Source organism: Hetaerina americana, unplaced genomic scaffold (genome assembly GCF_022747635.1).
Source record: "Hetaerina americana unplaced genomic scaffold, ioHetAmer1.1.p SCAF_1, whole genome shotgun sequence".
Lineage (NCBI taxonomy): Eukaryota > Metazoa > Arthropoda > Insecta > Odonata > Calopterygidae > Hetaerina > Hetaerina americana.
The window spans coordinates 2011640-2030227 of NW_027286069.1; the positions used below are offsets into that span (position 1 = coordinate 2011640).

General features: G+C 34.0%; 1 protein-coding gene across 1 annotated transcript in view; it reads left to right on the forward strand.

The window, feature by feature from the left end:
- Positions 1 to 18588, forward strand: part of LOC139687496 (neuronal acetylcholine receptor subunit alpha-7-like) — a 152817-nt gene that overhangs the window by 54388 nt on the left and 79841 nt on the right. The window contains exon 2 of the mRNA XM_071584685.1: positions 13865 to 14004. Coding sequence (XP_071440786.1) covers positions 13865 to 14004 — 140 coding nt within the window. The remainder of the gene's footprint in view (positions 1 to 13864; positions 14005 to 18588) is intronic.

Genomic DNA, 18588 nt, shown 5'->3' on the forward strand with positions numbered 1-18588 from the left:
TAGGCCTCGTATTCGAACGATATTTACCAAACCAATAGAAATGTGACATTAATTTATATACGTAGGGTGCAAAAAATACGCTGATTTCCTCTGTACTTTATGCCAATTTATGTAAGTTTCCTCTGAATCCTGTTTTTCAATCAAGTTACTTTTAGCTTTACTTAAATCTTGAAGTAGTGGATTCTCCCTTCTAGAGTTTCGTAAAGATACAGTTGTTGACGTATAATAGTGTTTATGTTAAATTTACGTTTATATTGAAGCGCATTTAGGCCTGGAAGTCACATTTTACTTCTATAGAAATTAAAAGAACTGCGGTGATGAAAGAGATCAACGTCAAATCGTCATAGCAAAATCTGCATGAGATTATATTAAAAACCGGATAAAATAATGGGAATCCTGCGAAATGTTAGCATAGAATATATAATATTTCCTTTTTCCTAAGGATTTATTTGCAAAAATAGTGGGTTAACAATTTTGATTGACTTTTACCTTTATTGATTAAAAGAAAGTGAGCACTATCAAACGTATTACTATGATATCCTACTCAAGAGCTCTCAAAGAAAAATATTAACTTTTCGATGATTCCTTCTATATTTGGTCCCTCGTTTGATTAATTCCACGCAAAACCACTTTAACCATGGAACATGGAACCATGTTAACCGTAAACACTGTTTCATACAAACATTGATGCCACAAATCTTTTGCTTTCGATATGGTGGGAACATTTTAGAATTCAAAAGGACATTTTTCAAATACCATTTCCATGGCAAAATCAGAACTTTCAAATATTTTGAGCATATGTTTTGTATGTCAAAAATTTATTGAATTAATAAAATGCAATAAAATAATTCGCGAATTCTAATTTTTTTAGTTCCCTGCCTTCTGCAGTCTTCTAATGTTTACAAGCCAACCTCTTAAAGCTCTACCAATGAGTTTAATAAATCTCAAAATGCACATTAATATTATATGCCCAATTTAAATGTCAAAACGCTGGGATTCTTAAGTGATTTGATCCAAATTTTCAGGAATAGAACCGTTGGACACTTGATACGAATATCGAATTATGGGTGGGGTTTATAGCTTAGCCAGACGATCAAGGGAGCGTGGTGAGTAAAAATTCTTCCGAAATGTGCTTACGGTACTCGAAAGAGTATATCCTTGCGTAAGGCACTATCAAATGCTACTTAATATTTTGTAAATCGAATTTCTGTCGTCAACCAATAGGTCACAAATACCCTGAAAGCTTTCGGCAGTGCGAGACTGCTCTATTTACAGATAAAGTAAAAATGAATTCACTGGTCGCAGCAATGTAAGGCAAACCAAAAATTGGTATGTATTTTTCTCAGGATCAAAATTCAATTACTTTTTTCTATTATATTGATTTAACAACATCCAGTGTTGAGCTAAACGGTGTTGAGTTTTACTATTTTCAGTTTTAGGAATCCTGGATCTCGAGAATTGGAAAAAAATCTGAATATGCTGAAAAATGATATTTTCATTAAGACAGTTGCAAGTTTATTTTCACTGTATCCATAAATAAAAAAGAACGGAGTTGAATCAATTTTCGGAACTGTATTAGATTGAGAAAAAAGCAACTCTAGTCCAATAGAAGGATCATTATGGCCAGGATGAACTGAAAGTAAGATTGTGATGAAAATATGCCTTTTCGCCTAAAAATGATTTTGTAGAAGAAACAGGAGATAACGAATGTCGGAATAAGACAAAGAAACAGATAATACAAAGGAATGGTGGAAGTGATGAAGAAGATCAACCAAGAGGGCAACTTCATAATTCAAGGAGACTGAGATGCGACTCTTGTTTGAGTGCGAGCCAACGTGGAGGGAATATTATTCACTAAGGGGACAAAAGAAAATGTCGAAATTCTGGATTTCAAGTAACGTTGTAATAAAAATTTTATGGAAACCATGCTCGTGGGGGATAGGGATTAAACAGGGCAGAAGATTTCAAATTAGTTATACGAGTGTTTCGGTGAAAATGAAACTTGCGCATAGACTTACAGATCATGAGATTTAAGCTGTGTTCAAATTCTGTATTGATGACCAAAGTAACTTAGTTTATTATTGATGAAGTGAGGACATTGATAACGTAAGCAGTGAAAATGATACAGAAATCAACTATCGTAGCTGGAAAATCAATGCAAAATCGACTCAGTCATTTGACTGGGCTTGTTCCCTCATGTGCAATACAAATATGAAAATGATAGAAATGGTAATGGTTAATCAAGGGAAAGAGAGAATTAAGAACACAGCCTCGAAGTCATTGGCTCGTAAAATACCTATTTGGGAATGAAAAAATATAGAAATTCCCTAGGGAGTGAAAACCGTTAAAAATACAATTGTAGAGATGTCAAGAAAGGAAAAGAACAAAAACTTTGCTTTGTAGTTTTGTGTTTCTAAATAAAGCACAGTTCATCTATTGTAAAAAGTGAGTATTCACTCCAAAAATATTTTAAAAATTCAAAAATATTATTTCATCTGCAAAAGGTAGCACCATTGGGAATCTGAACGATGGAATTTAAAGCATAAATACTGTTAACACCCGAATTACAAAACTTCAAGGGTTTATTAACGATAAAACTTTTGAAATTGATAAAACCTCATTAGGAGAGTGGGTCGCTACGTTCCGACGTCAGAATGATGAAAGCATTCGAAAGAATGTTTTTCATCCGTATTGTTCTAGATTAGAATTGCATATTTTTGGTATTAAACATGCATCAATAATCATAACTTACAATATCATATTCACCGTTTCCAAAAACGGCAAAATTCTCACGCGGAATTTTCAATTATTTGTAATTAGATGACAGAATTGCCTTGACTTCATTTTAGGTCAATTTGCATGATGAAATATATAAACAGCTAGATGGTTTAATTGTCAGTCAAATGTCACGCAATGACTTCATTAATTTTTCTTCGTAAGATTATTTGCCTGAGTTTAATCAGGGACATATTTACACAAACCCATTTCAATGTATTCAGATTGATGAACATGCACATGGAAAACGTTCAATTATTCAACACAATATTTTTACTTCCCTTTTATTCAAGAAGAATAAAGTAGACAAAAATTTAATATTAAATAATCTTAGATCGGTCCATTTTATATTTGAAAGAATTTCTTCAATTTTGGAAAACCATTAGAAAATGGCAGTTGAATTTAAATTCCGACGATCCTGGAAATAATTTAACCCCCTTTATCACCGGGGCAATATGTAGCGTATGGAGATAGCTGGTGGTGAGAATTTCCCCACCCCATACTGAAATTCAGGAATAAGTGGAATAATAATGAGAAGAATTATTATATGCATATAAGCAAAAAATATTCATGCTGTCCAGGATCTTCAAGGTCTCTCTTGAGAAACCCATAAGCAATGTATAGGATTATAGTCAGAGTTTTATGAAAACAGTTGAAACGATATGCTTTCCTTGTAATGCACAATACTATTGGAGAATAAATGAGATTATGCACCAAAAATAAAACTTATTATTTATACATTTATAAAGCAAATCGAAATAAGGTTTGACTGGAGAAGTTGGTAAACGACCCCATTATGAAGGTGGTTCAGCAAAAGCTTGAAATCCTTCATGAATTCTATTTTCTAAAAAACGAATTAGCCATGATGGAAGAATTAAGTGAGATTAGACAGAGATAAAAAAGCTACTGGAACTACAAGTTTGGAGGCATAAAAGTGCTTCAGAATACATTCATCCGGATTATGTCGTTCAGTTATAAGTGTCTGAAGAGACACGATTAGATAAATGAAAATATTTCATTTATTCGCGAAAACAGGCGGAAATGTATGCTTATATGTAATCCTACGAAGAGAATGAGTGAAAGTAGAGGTCTATTGGAAGCTGAAAAAATGAAAATATGAAAAATTTGAGGCAAAACAATCTCTTTAAAGCACAGAAGAGAGCACAAATGTCGGAAGAGCTATAAGTGAAACCCCATATTTATATTACAATTATTAATAATGAGATGAGTAAGAATAGCGTCGCTGGAGATAAAGTTGATGTGGGATAATGGGATCGAATGAAAGCAAATTTTCAAATCGATAACTGCTGGTGAGATCGCGATGCAGGCTTCACCCTCTGCACACATGTTATTAACAACCGTGATTTTGATTATCACATATTCAATTCTTCGTTGAAGGACAGAAAAGTTTGTTGTTTTAGTTTATGGGAATTTAATAAAAGGGATTATATTCATATGATCAGTTTTTTCGCTGCATAGATATTACTACCCAACACGTTTTACATTGACTTAAAAACACTTTCTTTCCAAACTAAAAATTGGTTGTATATTAGTGAACCGAAGAAAGGTAATTATTTTATGTGAAAATATTTTTCTCAGGGAAGGGATTTGATTTGAAAAAAATTCTGGAATATTAATTCTCTTCTTCTTCTCGTGGAACAGCGGAGGTCGTAAATATAAATCCGCTCTTCACGATGGAAGTCATTTATACCGCATAATTACGCACTGCGTGTCAACTTTGTTGGCGAGGGAATGAGAAAGCAAATCCCCGTCCTCTGAACGTAAAATAGAGGATGGTTAAAATAAATGACCCTTCCCAAGGAAATCTTATTGAAATTCTATTTCATCGACCCTTTTAGATGATTTATAATGCCACGTTTGGGTTCCGGCTCATTGGTTATGAGCTATTTGAATTGTGGGGGTATCAAATAATAAATCAAGGCGTTATTATTCTGTTGATGAGAGAAAAAAATTGATGGGAGAAGGGAACAAATTCAGATTTGTTATGAGATTAGGTGAGATTGGCCTTAGTTGGTAATTTAATTACAGTTTTCAGCATTTCTTCGGAACTCCGTAGAAAAAGTGAAAATGATTTGGGGTGTGCGATGTAGAAATTTTAAAAGTGTGGAAATTAAAACGGAAAGGGTGTTAGGAAATAAAAATATTAGACAAATCGTAATTTTCAATAAAAACAATAAGTTCTAAGTGTAAAAATCATTCACCTTAATCCCGATCCAAGCGAATGATTGTTAAACTTTGATATTTCCGCATTTCAATGCATATTAGCGGATGAAACCGTTAAAAATTTACGGTCGCAGCATCTCCCGCAGTTCTTGGGACAAGGAAAATTGTCAATTAATAATCATATTGTTTTAGAACAGCTTATCACTTTTAGGGATTAAAGTTTAATTTATATATAGTAGTGCTTGTGGTAGCATACTTGCATTGCCTTCATGCATGAAGTAAAGTTAAACATCGTCACTTACATGAGGGAATAAACTTGTGGAGTAGCGCTTTTGTACTATCTGCTTAAATTATTACCAATAATCGTCAAAATGCCCAAAGGTCATTCCCTATACACTTATAAACGATATTTCAGGACTAGTCTTTCTTCTTCTTTATTCTTTTTTCACATAGGATATTCGAGACGATGAAAAAATATAATAAATATTAGGGAAATAACAAAAAATTCCATCATTGATGGAAGATACTTTGGGAAGCATATTTTGACGAATGAAAAATAAAAAAAAAATGCTAATCAGATGAGATATGAATGAAATGTCATTTAACTTACGACAGAGTCGTCGCTTAAATAACACTTTTTTTCAGTTTTCTTACAGAATAATGTTATTTGTGTCAGATTACAAATAGTTTTTCTAAATGAGGTACCAGCAAGGGATGATGTCTTTAGGGGCGAGACTAGAGCTCTTACGAACTCCTTTATGATTGACCTTTTTAAGTGTTTCCATGTCCCGTACTTTGCCATTTTTTGTTTTAAAAATATATTTATATAATTGCAAAGATATACGTCTCCATTACTTCATTCATTTATTGGTCAAGTTTAAATATTGATATTTTATAACGGGTTTTAATATTATTCTTGCTATTTCAATTGGTGTGAACATAAGTTCCCTTAAAATCTACCTCTTTAATTAATCAATTATAAAGTTAAGAACCAAATTAATACAAATAAGAATATGAACATGTCAAACAAGTCTACTTACTGCATGCAAACAGGTATAGTGAGGTTTGCGTGAGGGTTGATCCACCACTTAAAAGTATACAAAGGACTCAAGGTATAATTTACTTTAATTTTTGGGTGATTTTTATTGCTGAGCGTGTTTAAAAAAAAGGATATTGTTTTCTGACATACAGAATTGGAACTGAGTGATTTGAGATCAAAAAGTAATCGAGGTGGTTTTACTATTTCTTTTTCATTTTTTTTCTATTGGAAAGTAAAGAGAACCTTTTCTGCCCTTTTTGGAATGTAGGGCAGAGAAAAATACAATTTGACAACTTATGTAAATTTTTAAGTCACATTGAGATAGGGGAGACAATACTTGACGTAATCTTGCGCCATTTATTTCAATGCGTAGTAATACTTGAAATAATGTGCACATATTTTGCAAAATAAATTTTGTTCGAATATAATTATTTTTATAACATGAACATTTCCACGGGAATATAAAATTTAAAAAAACAGGCCAATTTTATACATAGAAATCCGTAGTAAATTCCAAGTGGAGCCGGAAATACTGTTCTGAGTTAACAGTAAGCCTAGATTTATTTTACCAATCATTCCAACGGACTCCTACTCTTTGGAACATCGTGTAAGTCTCCTAAACAGTCTTTCACTATGTCGCCATTGTCTGTTGACAAATGGATACATTTATAATTACTAACCTCCATTTTTAAGATGGTTTCCAATAAATTGATAAAAATTAGGGTGTCATTTTTCATGACACTTTAACAATTTTTGTGGAATTTAATGTCAAAATGATCTTTTTTATTTGTTGTTGGCCCTCTAAAAGAGTTTAAATTTTCGTATTCTTATTATTTTTCTTTCATGTCAATTAGCGATAAAAATTGAGTTTAAATACAATCTTAATTCCCATTGCTATCGTCGCATCAAAGCAAAACAATGTTAACTTACTTTTTGGTTTGGGGCGTGAGAATCCAGTTGGAAAGTTCCGCTTTTGCCCAAAACTCTCGAATGCATTTGGTGTTCCGTACCACGTGTGCCGAAAAATGAATATATTTTTTACTACGTTACAGGTTAATATAGGTGTTTGTTATTATTTGGATAGCACATACATTATTTATTTACGATAAGAAGCGTAGGGCTGCGGCATATATAGTACACTTCCTATACACAATTTATCATTAGGTAATTAATTCAGAACAATGATTGTTTCAGATTCTGATTTAATTTCGATTTAAAATTATCTTCTTGATTGTAATATCAGAGTATGATATTTTTTATTCTGCAATGAATTTTAACCCTGAATGATCTGTTTTGTGTCAGGTGAAATATTCTCAAGTTGTATGCACAACCGCACGAGAGATAACACTATGTTTCCCCCTGAGAGTGCTAGTGCAGCAATCTACAACATTCAATTGTTTGGCGTCTGCGTATTGTTCGTCATACAGTTGTCTCCCTTAAATTAAACTAATAATATGCCATGTTAAGCGTTATACAACAATAATTTTAGCGTTAATTTAGAAATGGTAGAAATGGGTTACTTAATGAGGATATTTAACATACACCAGGATAAATGCGTCAAGCTTAGAGGCTTTCGTGTACGGAGATTGTTGATTTTAAGCGGTTTTGCGCCATAAATAGACCGTACACATGTATTCATGAAGCTCACCCATAGAGATCAAAGCATTTTATTATGAAAATTCCTTTTACCAGTACCAAGGCTAATAGAGCCGTTGAAATTTGTTACCCGAAAATAGGTATTCACGGATACATTCATTAATGCAATTTACCCATAAATTAGAGACAGGAATATTGCCATGCTAACATTGCCGAGCCAATATTTTTATACACAGGAGGACCCAATTGTTAAAATGCATTGTGATCTTTTTAACATATTTGAAAAATTTAATTTAATCAGTTTTAATTAATAAAATAATTAATTTTGAGTAAAATAATGGTATTCAGGTGCTATAATAATGCCGACTTTGTTCCCGAGGAGGAGTAATATTACACGTTTATGCATTCCAATGGATGTAACACAATCCAGATTCTAAACGCCAACTCAACAGAGGAATTGAAGAGTTTCCCGATAGTTTTCTCGGTCTGTCGAGGACATTCAGAAAGAAACGTAAAATTAAATCACCCTCCCCCCATGACGATGCTTTGAATAATTATTTTTTGTTTCTTCCCTAAATGATAGAATGATAAAATCTTAAGGTTAGACAGTGCTTCCCAGGGACAGGAGAAAAGGTCGTTACTGGCCATCCTATGTTCGGCCGACTCATCGATAACAGAAGATCGTCAAAATTGTCTAAAGACATCCGTCTCTGGAGATTTTCTTGACGTTTACGATGAAAACAGTTGGTTAGATTTATATTTCTAAAGTATACTCAGAAATCTTTTCGATTCTCTTTGGGAAATTAAAATAGCTTTCCTAACAGCCATTATCATGAAACTAGTAGCGTAAATGTTTAAAGAAACGTAAATCGTCATAGCTTTGTTGATACGCAGTAATTAAAAAAAACTATTTGCGCCATAACTAACCATGAAAATAACTACTATGGCAGTTGTTGCATAAAAAATGAACATATTACAGTTTCCCGTAGTAGCATTGTAGAAGGCTGTATGAGGTTTTGGGCGGGTGGTTGAGTTGACGATGGGAGGATCCAATTCGGTGCCCCTATACCGCATTAATCTATCGTCTGATTCTCTGATAATGAAAAAATCCTGGTAATCATCAAGTGGTGCAGTGAAAAGAACTGACCTCCCTACCACGTTTGTTCTAATCTCATTTAGTTTTCTACCTATTAGAAGTTGCAAGCTGATGAGATAGGCAAAAGGTGACACTGCTAACGATTTCCTCCAACCTACACGTATACCTTGAAATAACTTTCATTTCGACCTTGGCTGCTTTAGTAATTTGGAAATAATTCTTGTATTAAGAGAATGACATGATAAAATGCATTGTAGTAGGAAGTACGAACCAAATAATTGAAGTAACCTCCGCGCACCAACGTGGAAATCCAAATCCGAATTTAGTGTATTCGGCGATATTATAATTTATCCAACTATAAATTTCAATAATTAACGAATTTAGACGATAGCCGTTGCTATAATTTGATCAGTTTTATTATTCAAATGCATAAAACAAGGAAATTAATAGCTTAAATGCTCGTAAATTTAATCAATTATCGAAAAAAGTTCAATTGGCTTTGAGGGCAAAGGAGAAATATATTTCGCAAATGACACAGGTAACGGCTGGTAGGACTAGCTCGTCTACCGTCTAGAACAATATCCATTCCAATTCTCCTTGACCCTAAACTTTGGGAGTTTGATGTGTTACCCATTTACAATTAAATATATAAATAGTTAATACATAAAAATACGAGGTTATAAAATGAAACTTGCCCCCGACGGAGCAATTAATGGGCCGTGGACCGCGTTGTGGTAAGAGGCCAGACACCCGAGTGTTATTGTGTAGGTACTACTCTCTGAGGTCTGCCATAATAGAAAATCTTTGTAGATATGTACTTGTGGTACGCCCATGAAAACGTGTTTGAGCGACATCAAGTTCCCAACTTGCAAGTGCTTCTATGTACATTTGACGAATAAGATGCATCAGACTGCATTAATATATTTAATAATTTACGCAGCTGTTAAATTTTCCAAAACCAATCAAATTTTTAAGGAACTGGGAATTGAAATTTATAATTTAATTAATGTGTGAAATGAAACCAAATGATTTGGAAATGTAAATCACATCATCACATTAGGGTGTAACATTTTTCAGCAATACTAAATGGATAATACTTAATAAATATCGCATAAAAATTATCTTCGTGGGAACTGGAGTTATTCAGTTTGAGACCTTAATGAAATGGTTTTTCAATTATTTTATCAAGCGCTGTAATATTCTATTGAGTTTATGATATTTCTTGCTGCTGATTTGGGCGAGGGCAGCATTTTTCATCCAGGTGAAAATGAAAAACATAAACCAAAGACTGTATATAAAATGACTTGAACTAAAAAATACTGAGAAAATGTTCTACCACCGTGGCTACAATGAATTTAACGTTGATCATGAAAAAATGAGCGAAAAATTAGGTTTTGATTTACTGTTTTACTTCAACTTAAGTTTACATGACCAATTTAAATAATGCCGTATACTCTAAAACAATTAATATGCACATGCCCTTAAAAATTATATTTCCCAATATTTTATGCCGACTCTTTGTACCGATGCTTTGATGCTGATCTCAGAATTAGTATATTCTCTCACAAAGCTACTATAAATTTCACTATGTTTTTGGTTTTGAGAAAGATATCATCATTACAATTTAACCCATCATGATAATTGTTTATGAAAGCGCCGGGAAAAATCTTTGCATGCAAAGTACATATTGAAGCCATTTTGGCGAAATTCCATTTTCGAAAATCAAAATGAAGGAATAATTTACTTTATACGAATGAATTTGTGTAAGCGAATCCATACGAAATGAATTTGTGTAAGCATTTAGAACAGGCCACACCTCGCACGAGTGAGTATTAATGCGTGACGATTGGTGCAAATTTCGTATCTATTCGAATAATTGTCTTGAATTATTTATCTTTAAAATCTACGCATGCAGGAAGTTGATGTAAATGTGCTTTCGGAATCACGCACAAATCTCACAACAATTTTGAAGTTTAATTTACGCAAAGCATTGTGAATCTTGAAAAACTATTCAGCAATCTAGGATTTACTTTCTGTGCAAGTAGTCATAATTGTTTCATAATGAATCTGTTTTGGTGAAAGCATCGTAAGCAAGATTAAATAGGCTGAATTTCTTCAAGATCGTAGTTTAGTTTTCCAATTGTATATTCTGTACTTAAACGCAGGTAATTGCTAAATGCTATAGCTAACAATTTTTACTATAAGCTTTATGATGCTACCGTAACACGCTGAACATACTGTAAACTATAATGATGCCGTTATCAGCGATAATGATAAAAGGTCGATAATTATCAAGTTAATAGTTAACTAAGAAGCAGCTTACTTTTATGAATAAAAGTTGAATTATGCTGCTATACATGAGCTTATATAATATTATTATTGGGTATTCTGTCGGTTAAGGTAGGTTTTTGGATGGGCGCAAAATAAAATAAACAGGAATATAAAATTGTACTGGAATGCATATACTTGCCTCTCCTAGGAAAAGAAAACAAGATTATAGTATATCAGACACTACATTCAGTCCCTCCTCAATTCTGAATATTTCCTTCCTGCTTTTATCCCGCCTAACATGCATGTCCTATTCCTTCCCCTTCCTCGTCTTACCAGATCTTTCTTCGTCTACATTCGCATTCCAATTCCCCATCACTATTAAATCAAATCTTTCCCTCCAGTAACAACAGTGGTTATGCTCTCGTAATTGATTGTATACCCTATTGACTTCTTCTTCCAAATGGTTTGTTGGTGGCATTTATACCTGAACAATGACAAAATTCTCCTTTTACTTCTACTAATAATCAGTTGCTTGCTCAATACCATCTAGGGTTTTTCCTACGAGTTTATTAAATACTACTGCCACCCCTCGTTGGCTCTTTACCCCTCCGCTGTGTACTTACTCTGTAACTATCATTCCAGTAATCCCCGTTCTCCTTACACCTCTCCTGGTACAGCCCTAAAACATCTATTTTTGCTCTCTCAAACTTTAGCTTTATATTTTCTAATATCTATTTTTCAGCTCTAATATTACAAATTTTTATAATTCCCTCTACTCACCCCTATCATTATTTTAACATTCCAAGTTCCTATTTTAACTAATTGGTACCTTTCTGTGCTGCTGTTGCTGTCGCTTTTGCTTTGTAAGGATTTCGTGAGATGGTGACCGCGGAAGCCTTATCTCTCCCTGCTCCTGGGGAAATCTTATTACTGTAGTACCAGAGAATTGATGATTTAGCATTATTTAGGCCACAGTAACCCAAAGGCTAAAGAGATGCTTTTGAAAAAAAAACAATCAAGTATTTTCGAAAGCGCTTCACCACACTTAAACATGGTGTTATCAGTTTGAAAAGAGTCATATTAGTTAATCATCGATGGACACACGCATGCATTAGCCATGATTGAATTATCTCCCATTATATGCTTGAAACATAAAATATTCAATGATAATATATCCTCACAACTTTGAAAGTGGGGGACTACTCTGTGGGATCTTGCTCTCTGACCACAAAACTGACTTCTTAACCGGTCCTGATTAGATAACAAGTACAATTTTTAGTCAGACAAATATTTTTCAACTCCCAGGAACATGACTCAAGATGTATGTGCACCTGCATTAGTTATTTTATGTAGAGGGTATTGTTTGCTCAAGATCAGTTGATTTTGACTATTATCGTGATGGTAGACATGCCTGTGCGCTATGGACCGTACTTTATATAACTAAGGTGAGAAACCTGGTAAGAACTTTCATTTATTTGAACACTGAATGAAGGTCTTTGGAAGTCTATTTACCGATTCGTTGGCTGACCTGATACGATTCTGTCATAGCAGGATTCAGGGGACGCAAAAGCGGTGGCATGGAGATTAATGGCCGCAGGATATTGCCACACAAAGAGATAGATTGCCAGAGTTGGCAAGGGCTCGTCTGCGGCTGACAAATGAGGGGGTCACGGGCATCTGAATCCTAGAGGGCTTGAGCCCAATCAAGTCAAGGTTTGAATTTAGTCGTCAAATATAGGGAAATGACCGTATTCTTTAAGTTTACTCTAACACCAAAGCTATTCCAAAGTTATAAATTATGATTATATTACTTTTAATATTTTGTTATAATGCATGGGTTCATGGTACCTGCTTTGTCAAAGTTTCTCTCTATTCTTTATAAATTTATTCGAGGAATGTTTGGATTAATTATTGGATTTTTGGTGAATTTATTTGTGACAATAAACTCGTTATTTAACCACATTCCTTGTATTCATTACTCAGTGGTCAGAATAAATTATTCAGTGAATTTAAAATGTCACCATGATTGTGCCTCGCAGTGAATATGGACGTCATTAATCGAAGTAACTTTTGTAGCATCCAACTGCTGGTAACATTTCCACGTCTATTTTTGGTCACTATATCATGACATCGTATTCACTGACGAATATTAATGCAATTGATTAATTCTATTCAGTCCATTCGAATGATTTATCCAAAAATATATCTCATAAAATATCCAACCAAACTCTCCGCACTGATTATTGTAGCCTCCTGATATAAAATTTTCTCTAAGAAATGAGAGGTCATGACATGATTGCATCTCACAAACTTAAGTAATATTTTTAACGTGAATTTTTCAATTTCCCGAAAAAATCTAATGGCTCCAATTTTTTTACTTCATTTTAAAATTAAAAATCACAAAAACAAGAGTGAATGTATTTTGTATATAAATTGTAATATCCATTAAATACCTAACATCGTGAACTCAAAAGACATTTTTGTATGTGTGAATTGTAATCATTTATGTACTTATTATGCACGTAGGTATTAACCATTCCTGGTTCTCATTTTGCGCTGTATCACGATTGCACGTTATAATTCTCTTACAGGACGTAAAACAATTTCAAAATTCAATTTTTGACGAGCCTCCTCCACCAAGTGTTGGGCATCCAGCACCATCTCCATTGTTTTGAGAAAATAAAAAGGAAGCCCGCGAAAGTGGGACGAGCGTGGGGCGCACGAAAAATACGATAAACACTTGCTGCCAACATTTATGTTTCATCTGACCTCCATTCGCAGTGCCACAAGTTGGCCCCGTTTTCTACCCCCGCCCCATGATGACATGTTAATGATTGAAATGTTGTAGACAAGTAGCTTTCATGGTTAGTGCTTTAAGTGTGATCCATACGTCCGCCCAACAGGTTCAGTCCAGGGTCCGCACGAGAAACGCCTCCTGCATATGCTGCTCGATCACTACAACGTCCTGGAGAGGCCAGTCGCCAACGAGTCTGACCCGCTGCAGCTTAGCTTCGGCCTCACGCTCATGCAGATCATCGATGTGGTGAGTAATGGATTGGGGTGGGGTCGGGGCCGTGGGAAAGGCGGCGGCCGGGGGGGAGGTAGGGGTTGAGGCGGGGATGTTTGCGGCCCCGCCGGCTGGAGCTCATCCATCTCCCGCGGAGGACGGTGGGCGGGCGGGCAGGTAGAGAGAGAGCCCGCCCTGCTCAAAGTCTCTTTGCGTGATTAAAGCCAGCCTCCCAACCGCGCACGTGGATATACATTTTCGAGTTCCATTAGCAGTTTCAATCATTTAACCGCAGCTCACTGAATATCATTCCGCTTTGGCAAATTTTCGTCATTGTCCTTCAGGCGCGCAGTTTCGGTTGCTTTTCCTTTAACGTTTCACAGTCATGGCACTCGCTCTCTATGCCCCTATCTGTGACCGTGACTGAAAAGTTCATGCCTTCAGTAAAATGCAAGTCGTGTATGCACTTAAATTTCCATTGGTTGGTATCTGCCCTACACCCTTTTAATGTTCAAATCGGAAAGATAAGATTAGTGTTTGCGGATTGAGTTTTCATGGGTCAGGGAACTCTTTGTAAGTAAGGGAATTCAACTAGCATGGGCTACCACTTGTGACTACCACCAGTGTCTCCAAATGAGACAGTGTGACATTCTTCACGTTATTTGTGGGAGCAAGTTAATTTTTCCACCTTTGAATTTATTGAAAATATTCGTTGCCATTAATTTGGGTGTAAGTATGTTTGTAAAAGAATGAGCACACGTTGTAAATGACGAAACATCTTGTTAAAACATTTACCACTCCTGGACCACTTTCAGGAATTACACGAAATTATTTCCTAGTCAAAATTATGGAAGAAAGTGTGTCCTTAATTATGTAAATTTTAAAAATGAAATTCTTAAAAAAGAGACACCTTGGCTGGCTTAGCTGTTCGAGTGTACGATGTTTATTCCACATTTAAGGTTCAATAGTCAAATAAGTCCGGGGTAATTAATTTCAGAATGTGATAGATATTTAATGAAATCAACATCTTGAATAAGACAGCTTTTTTTCGAAGGTATCTTGATTAGAATAGAGTAATGCAATATATCATAAACGCAGTGAAACTGGAAATGATCGCAACATCCTGAATTAAATTTTAATTGAATCGGTTTGAGAAGGATATGTCGAATATCGCGAGTCTCTTAATGTATGAGACATTGTTGAAAATGCTGCGTTTTCAAAATGTAATCAAGAATAAATTTCTTAGTTACTATAAGAATAAGTTCATAAAGGTACGGATTCATTCAAAAGTAAAAATACATTTGCAATTTCATTTGAAATGAACTTCATTTACAATTTAGACCTTTGGCTTAAGCGTACCATGCGTATATGTTTTTGCGTCTAGCTTAAAATTAATTGCATAACCTGGAATTCTATTTTGAACCTTTTATGTTGTTCATGCAGTTTAATTAATTTTTCCAACATAATGACTCCTGACCATATATTTATAGGGCCATATTTTTTCTTATTGTGGTTTTTCTCTTTCCACTTGTATTTTGTGAAATGAAATTGGCGAAGTTAGTCATTCTGCGAAAGGGCCCAATTTAGCAGTAAATAAAATGACACAGTGAATAGAGGGGTATATAAATATATTGATTAAAAATAAATTTTAACTCAACTAGAATTTTATATATTCCATCACATGATTTAATTGGTGGAATTATGTTTGAAGATGTATAGCAGACTATACTTAAAAAATTTGATATATTGAATTCAAGACCAAATGAGGTAATTTTCAATATCTCTTGAACTCCATAATTTACAAAACATTTTTGTGAATAAGTACAATGGTATTCAGATATTTTACTGTAGGTTAGACATAGTATGGTAAGAAATACCATTTTAAAACGGGCATTACCCTCCGGGCAATATGGTCTCATATTTATTGCAATGATACCTTTTTTGAAGATTACATTCCTTATCCGTTCAGTTCAGGCGTGTCTGGTACCCATAAAATCATTCAGGCTGGCGTTTTAATGAATTTACCCCCGTTCTCTTTATACATATAACCGTCATCCTGCGATTGTCATCCGAGCAGTCCATCCTTTTATCACGACGGACGTTGCGAATATTAAAAAACAATAATGTAAATCGAACGACTCGTCGTTTTGTACATTGAATTTATAATTGCGTATGACATTAAAATGATGCATATGTTATCATAAAACTCTGATTCAGCTCGGTTTGGTTAATTAAATTATCTGTAAATGTCGGTTTATATATAAACTGACATTTTCAGGTTATATATATATATTTATATTTATAAATATATATCTATATATGCTTGTATAATATATGTTTATATATATACATTATATATATATATATATATATATATATATATATATATATATATATATATATATATTAATTCCTTTCTTAAAAAAACGTGTTTGGAGGTTGCACTCTAGATATATCTTAATTCATGACACTTACGAAATCGTATGGTTTCTATTCCCAAGATATCCTGAAGTGAGTTATCTAACATCTGTAAACTTAAGGATTTAGGATGCTAATCCTTCCATTGTAATATTTAAAACTAACGAGAAAAATAACCCTTACTGAGCTCGGCCATTTACCTTTGAATTAAACCAATAGATTCTAGCGTAATTCCTCCTATTTACTTTTATTCCTGTCCCACATGAATTCTCAAAGCAGCGGAGGAAATTAATTTGATACATCGGCTCCTTCGCTGGAATTTTTTCTCATTTTCTTGAGCGATCAACCTAGCATCTCGAGCCAGCGCGTTGACCTCTTTTCCCTCTTCATCACGCTGCGTAATCGATTTTCGATATTTATGGCATGCTCACAAGTGCATCAAAAATTCGCAAATCAAACATCTAACCTATTTTCTCGCATCATAAGGAAGAAAAAAAAGAGACGCCACTACCACTTACTGTTACGAATTTGTAGAACACGTGTGCCCAATAAGAATATCTATTCTATGCGATAAATTTTCACTTTCTTTCTAATATCTAATTCATTTAAGAAGATTTAAGTATCTCAAGCTTTAAAACAGGGTTACGAGGCTCATGAGTATTATCACATTTCATTTATCAAGTTAAATGCATGGACTTGTATTTCTTTCTCGGTGTTGGTGAAAATGAACCCAGCACAAGAAGAATCTGGGTTAAATCAATTTCAAAACGTAGCAACGACTCAATTTCGAATTAAGTTTTTCGGGCAATTTTGCCGCAAACATTCCGGTTCATAGACTGCCCAGTATGTTTATACATACAGTGCAGTCTATGAACAGTATGTTTATACAATAACCGTTCGAGCCATTGCAATACACGGAACATATCCGAAATCGCAGATGTAGAGTTAAGATTGCTGAATGACGTCGGGAAAACAATTTCTATCACTTATCACCAACAGTGGTCATAATTCCTATCCTCAGATTGTTTTAAAGTGATGAAATTTAAACACCAAATCTGGATGAGTCAGTAGTGCAAGACTATTTGCAGAATTTTCCAATCGTTATGCTGCCTCGGATTGATAAACAAATATTTTCAATGGTTTCATAGGAAATATATTTTTTCATGAGGTAACGTAAGTCTTTTACCACATTAGGTTAATTTATTGCCAATTTTCATCAATTCGGCAACAGGACAAACAACCAAAGCGGACTATTACATCATATATATTACAGATATATAGCTTTTAAGGAATTAAAAAGAAATACATTAGGTGGAGAAATATTCAATGGAAGAGAATTTCTACATGCGCATTTGATATTCGCATTGAAAAATATTTTACTTGCACAAAGTCGACATCACTACTCATTGAGCTTCACTTAAAAACAATATAAATTCGATGAGGCACAGCTAAGGGGTAATAATAAAAAACAGGAATAAAATTTTTAAAAACCCTAGATCATCTTGATAAATACATCTTAAAATGTCAATCACAAAAAATAACTAAATTTTGTTACCTTAAATGATCAGGCATGATCGAGCACGTTAAAAACTCAATAGAAATTACTATAATTTGGAAAATATATCGGTTGCTACAGCATGTAACGAGGAGCCGTTGTGTTTGAGGCATATGAATTCTATTTCCTGTATGAATATCGAAACTTCTACGATACAACGCCTCCAAATCCTGAATAAAATATTTTTATATTTCAACAATATTTGTTATGCCCGACGATTTTAATCTTATAATTCTATTCCTTTCAAATATTATGATAGTCGATCCAATTTCTCTTACAAAAAGTACACTTTACGGTACGCGATAAGTCGATTTTTTTAATCAGCAATTCTGTTTATTCCTATCCGTACGATACCCACATCATACAAGCGATTGTCAAAGATATTGATTTCTTGTTTGGATAGAGTGATATATTTCCTTTGATGATAACCAATCCTACAATTTTCACTTTATTTCAGCCAATAAAAGTAGTAATACTATTTCAAGGCATGCTAATATAAATTTAAGGATTGATTTGCGAAAACGCAGATATGCCTTCGTATATTGATTTTATTTCATTATTTTAAATGGAGAAATGATAGCTGAGTATTATTCTTAAATGATTCATCTACATTGATAACTGAAATTCTCAAAGGTGTGGGTATATCA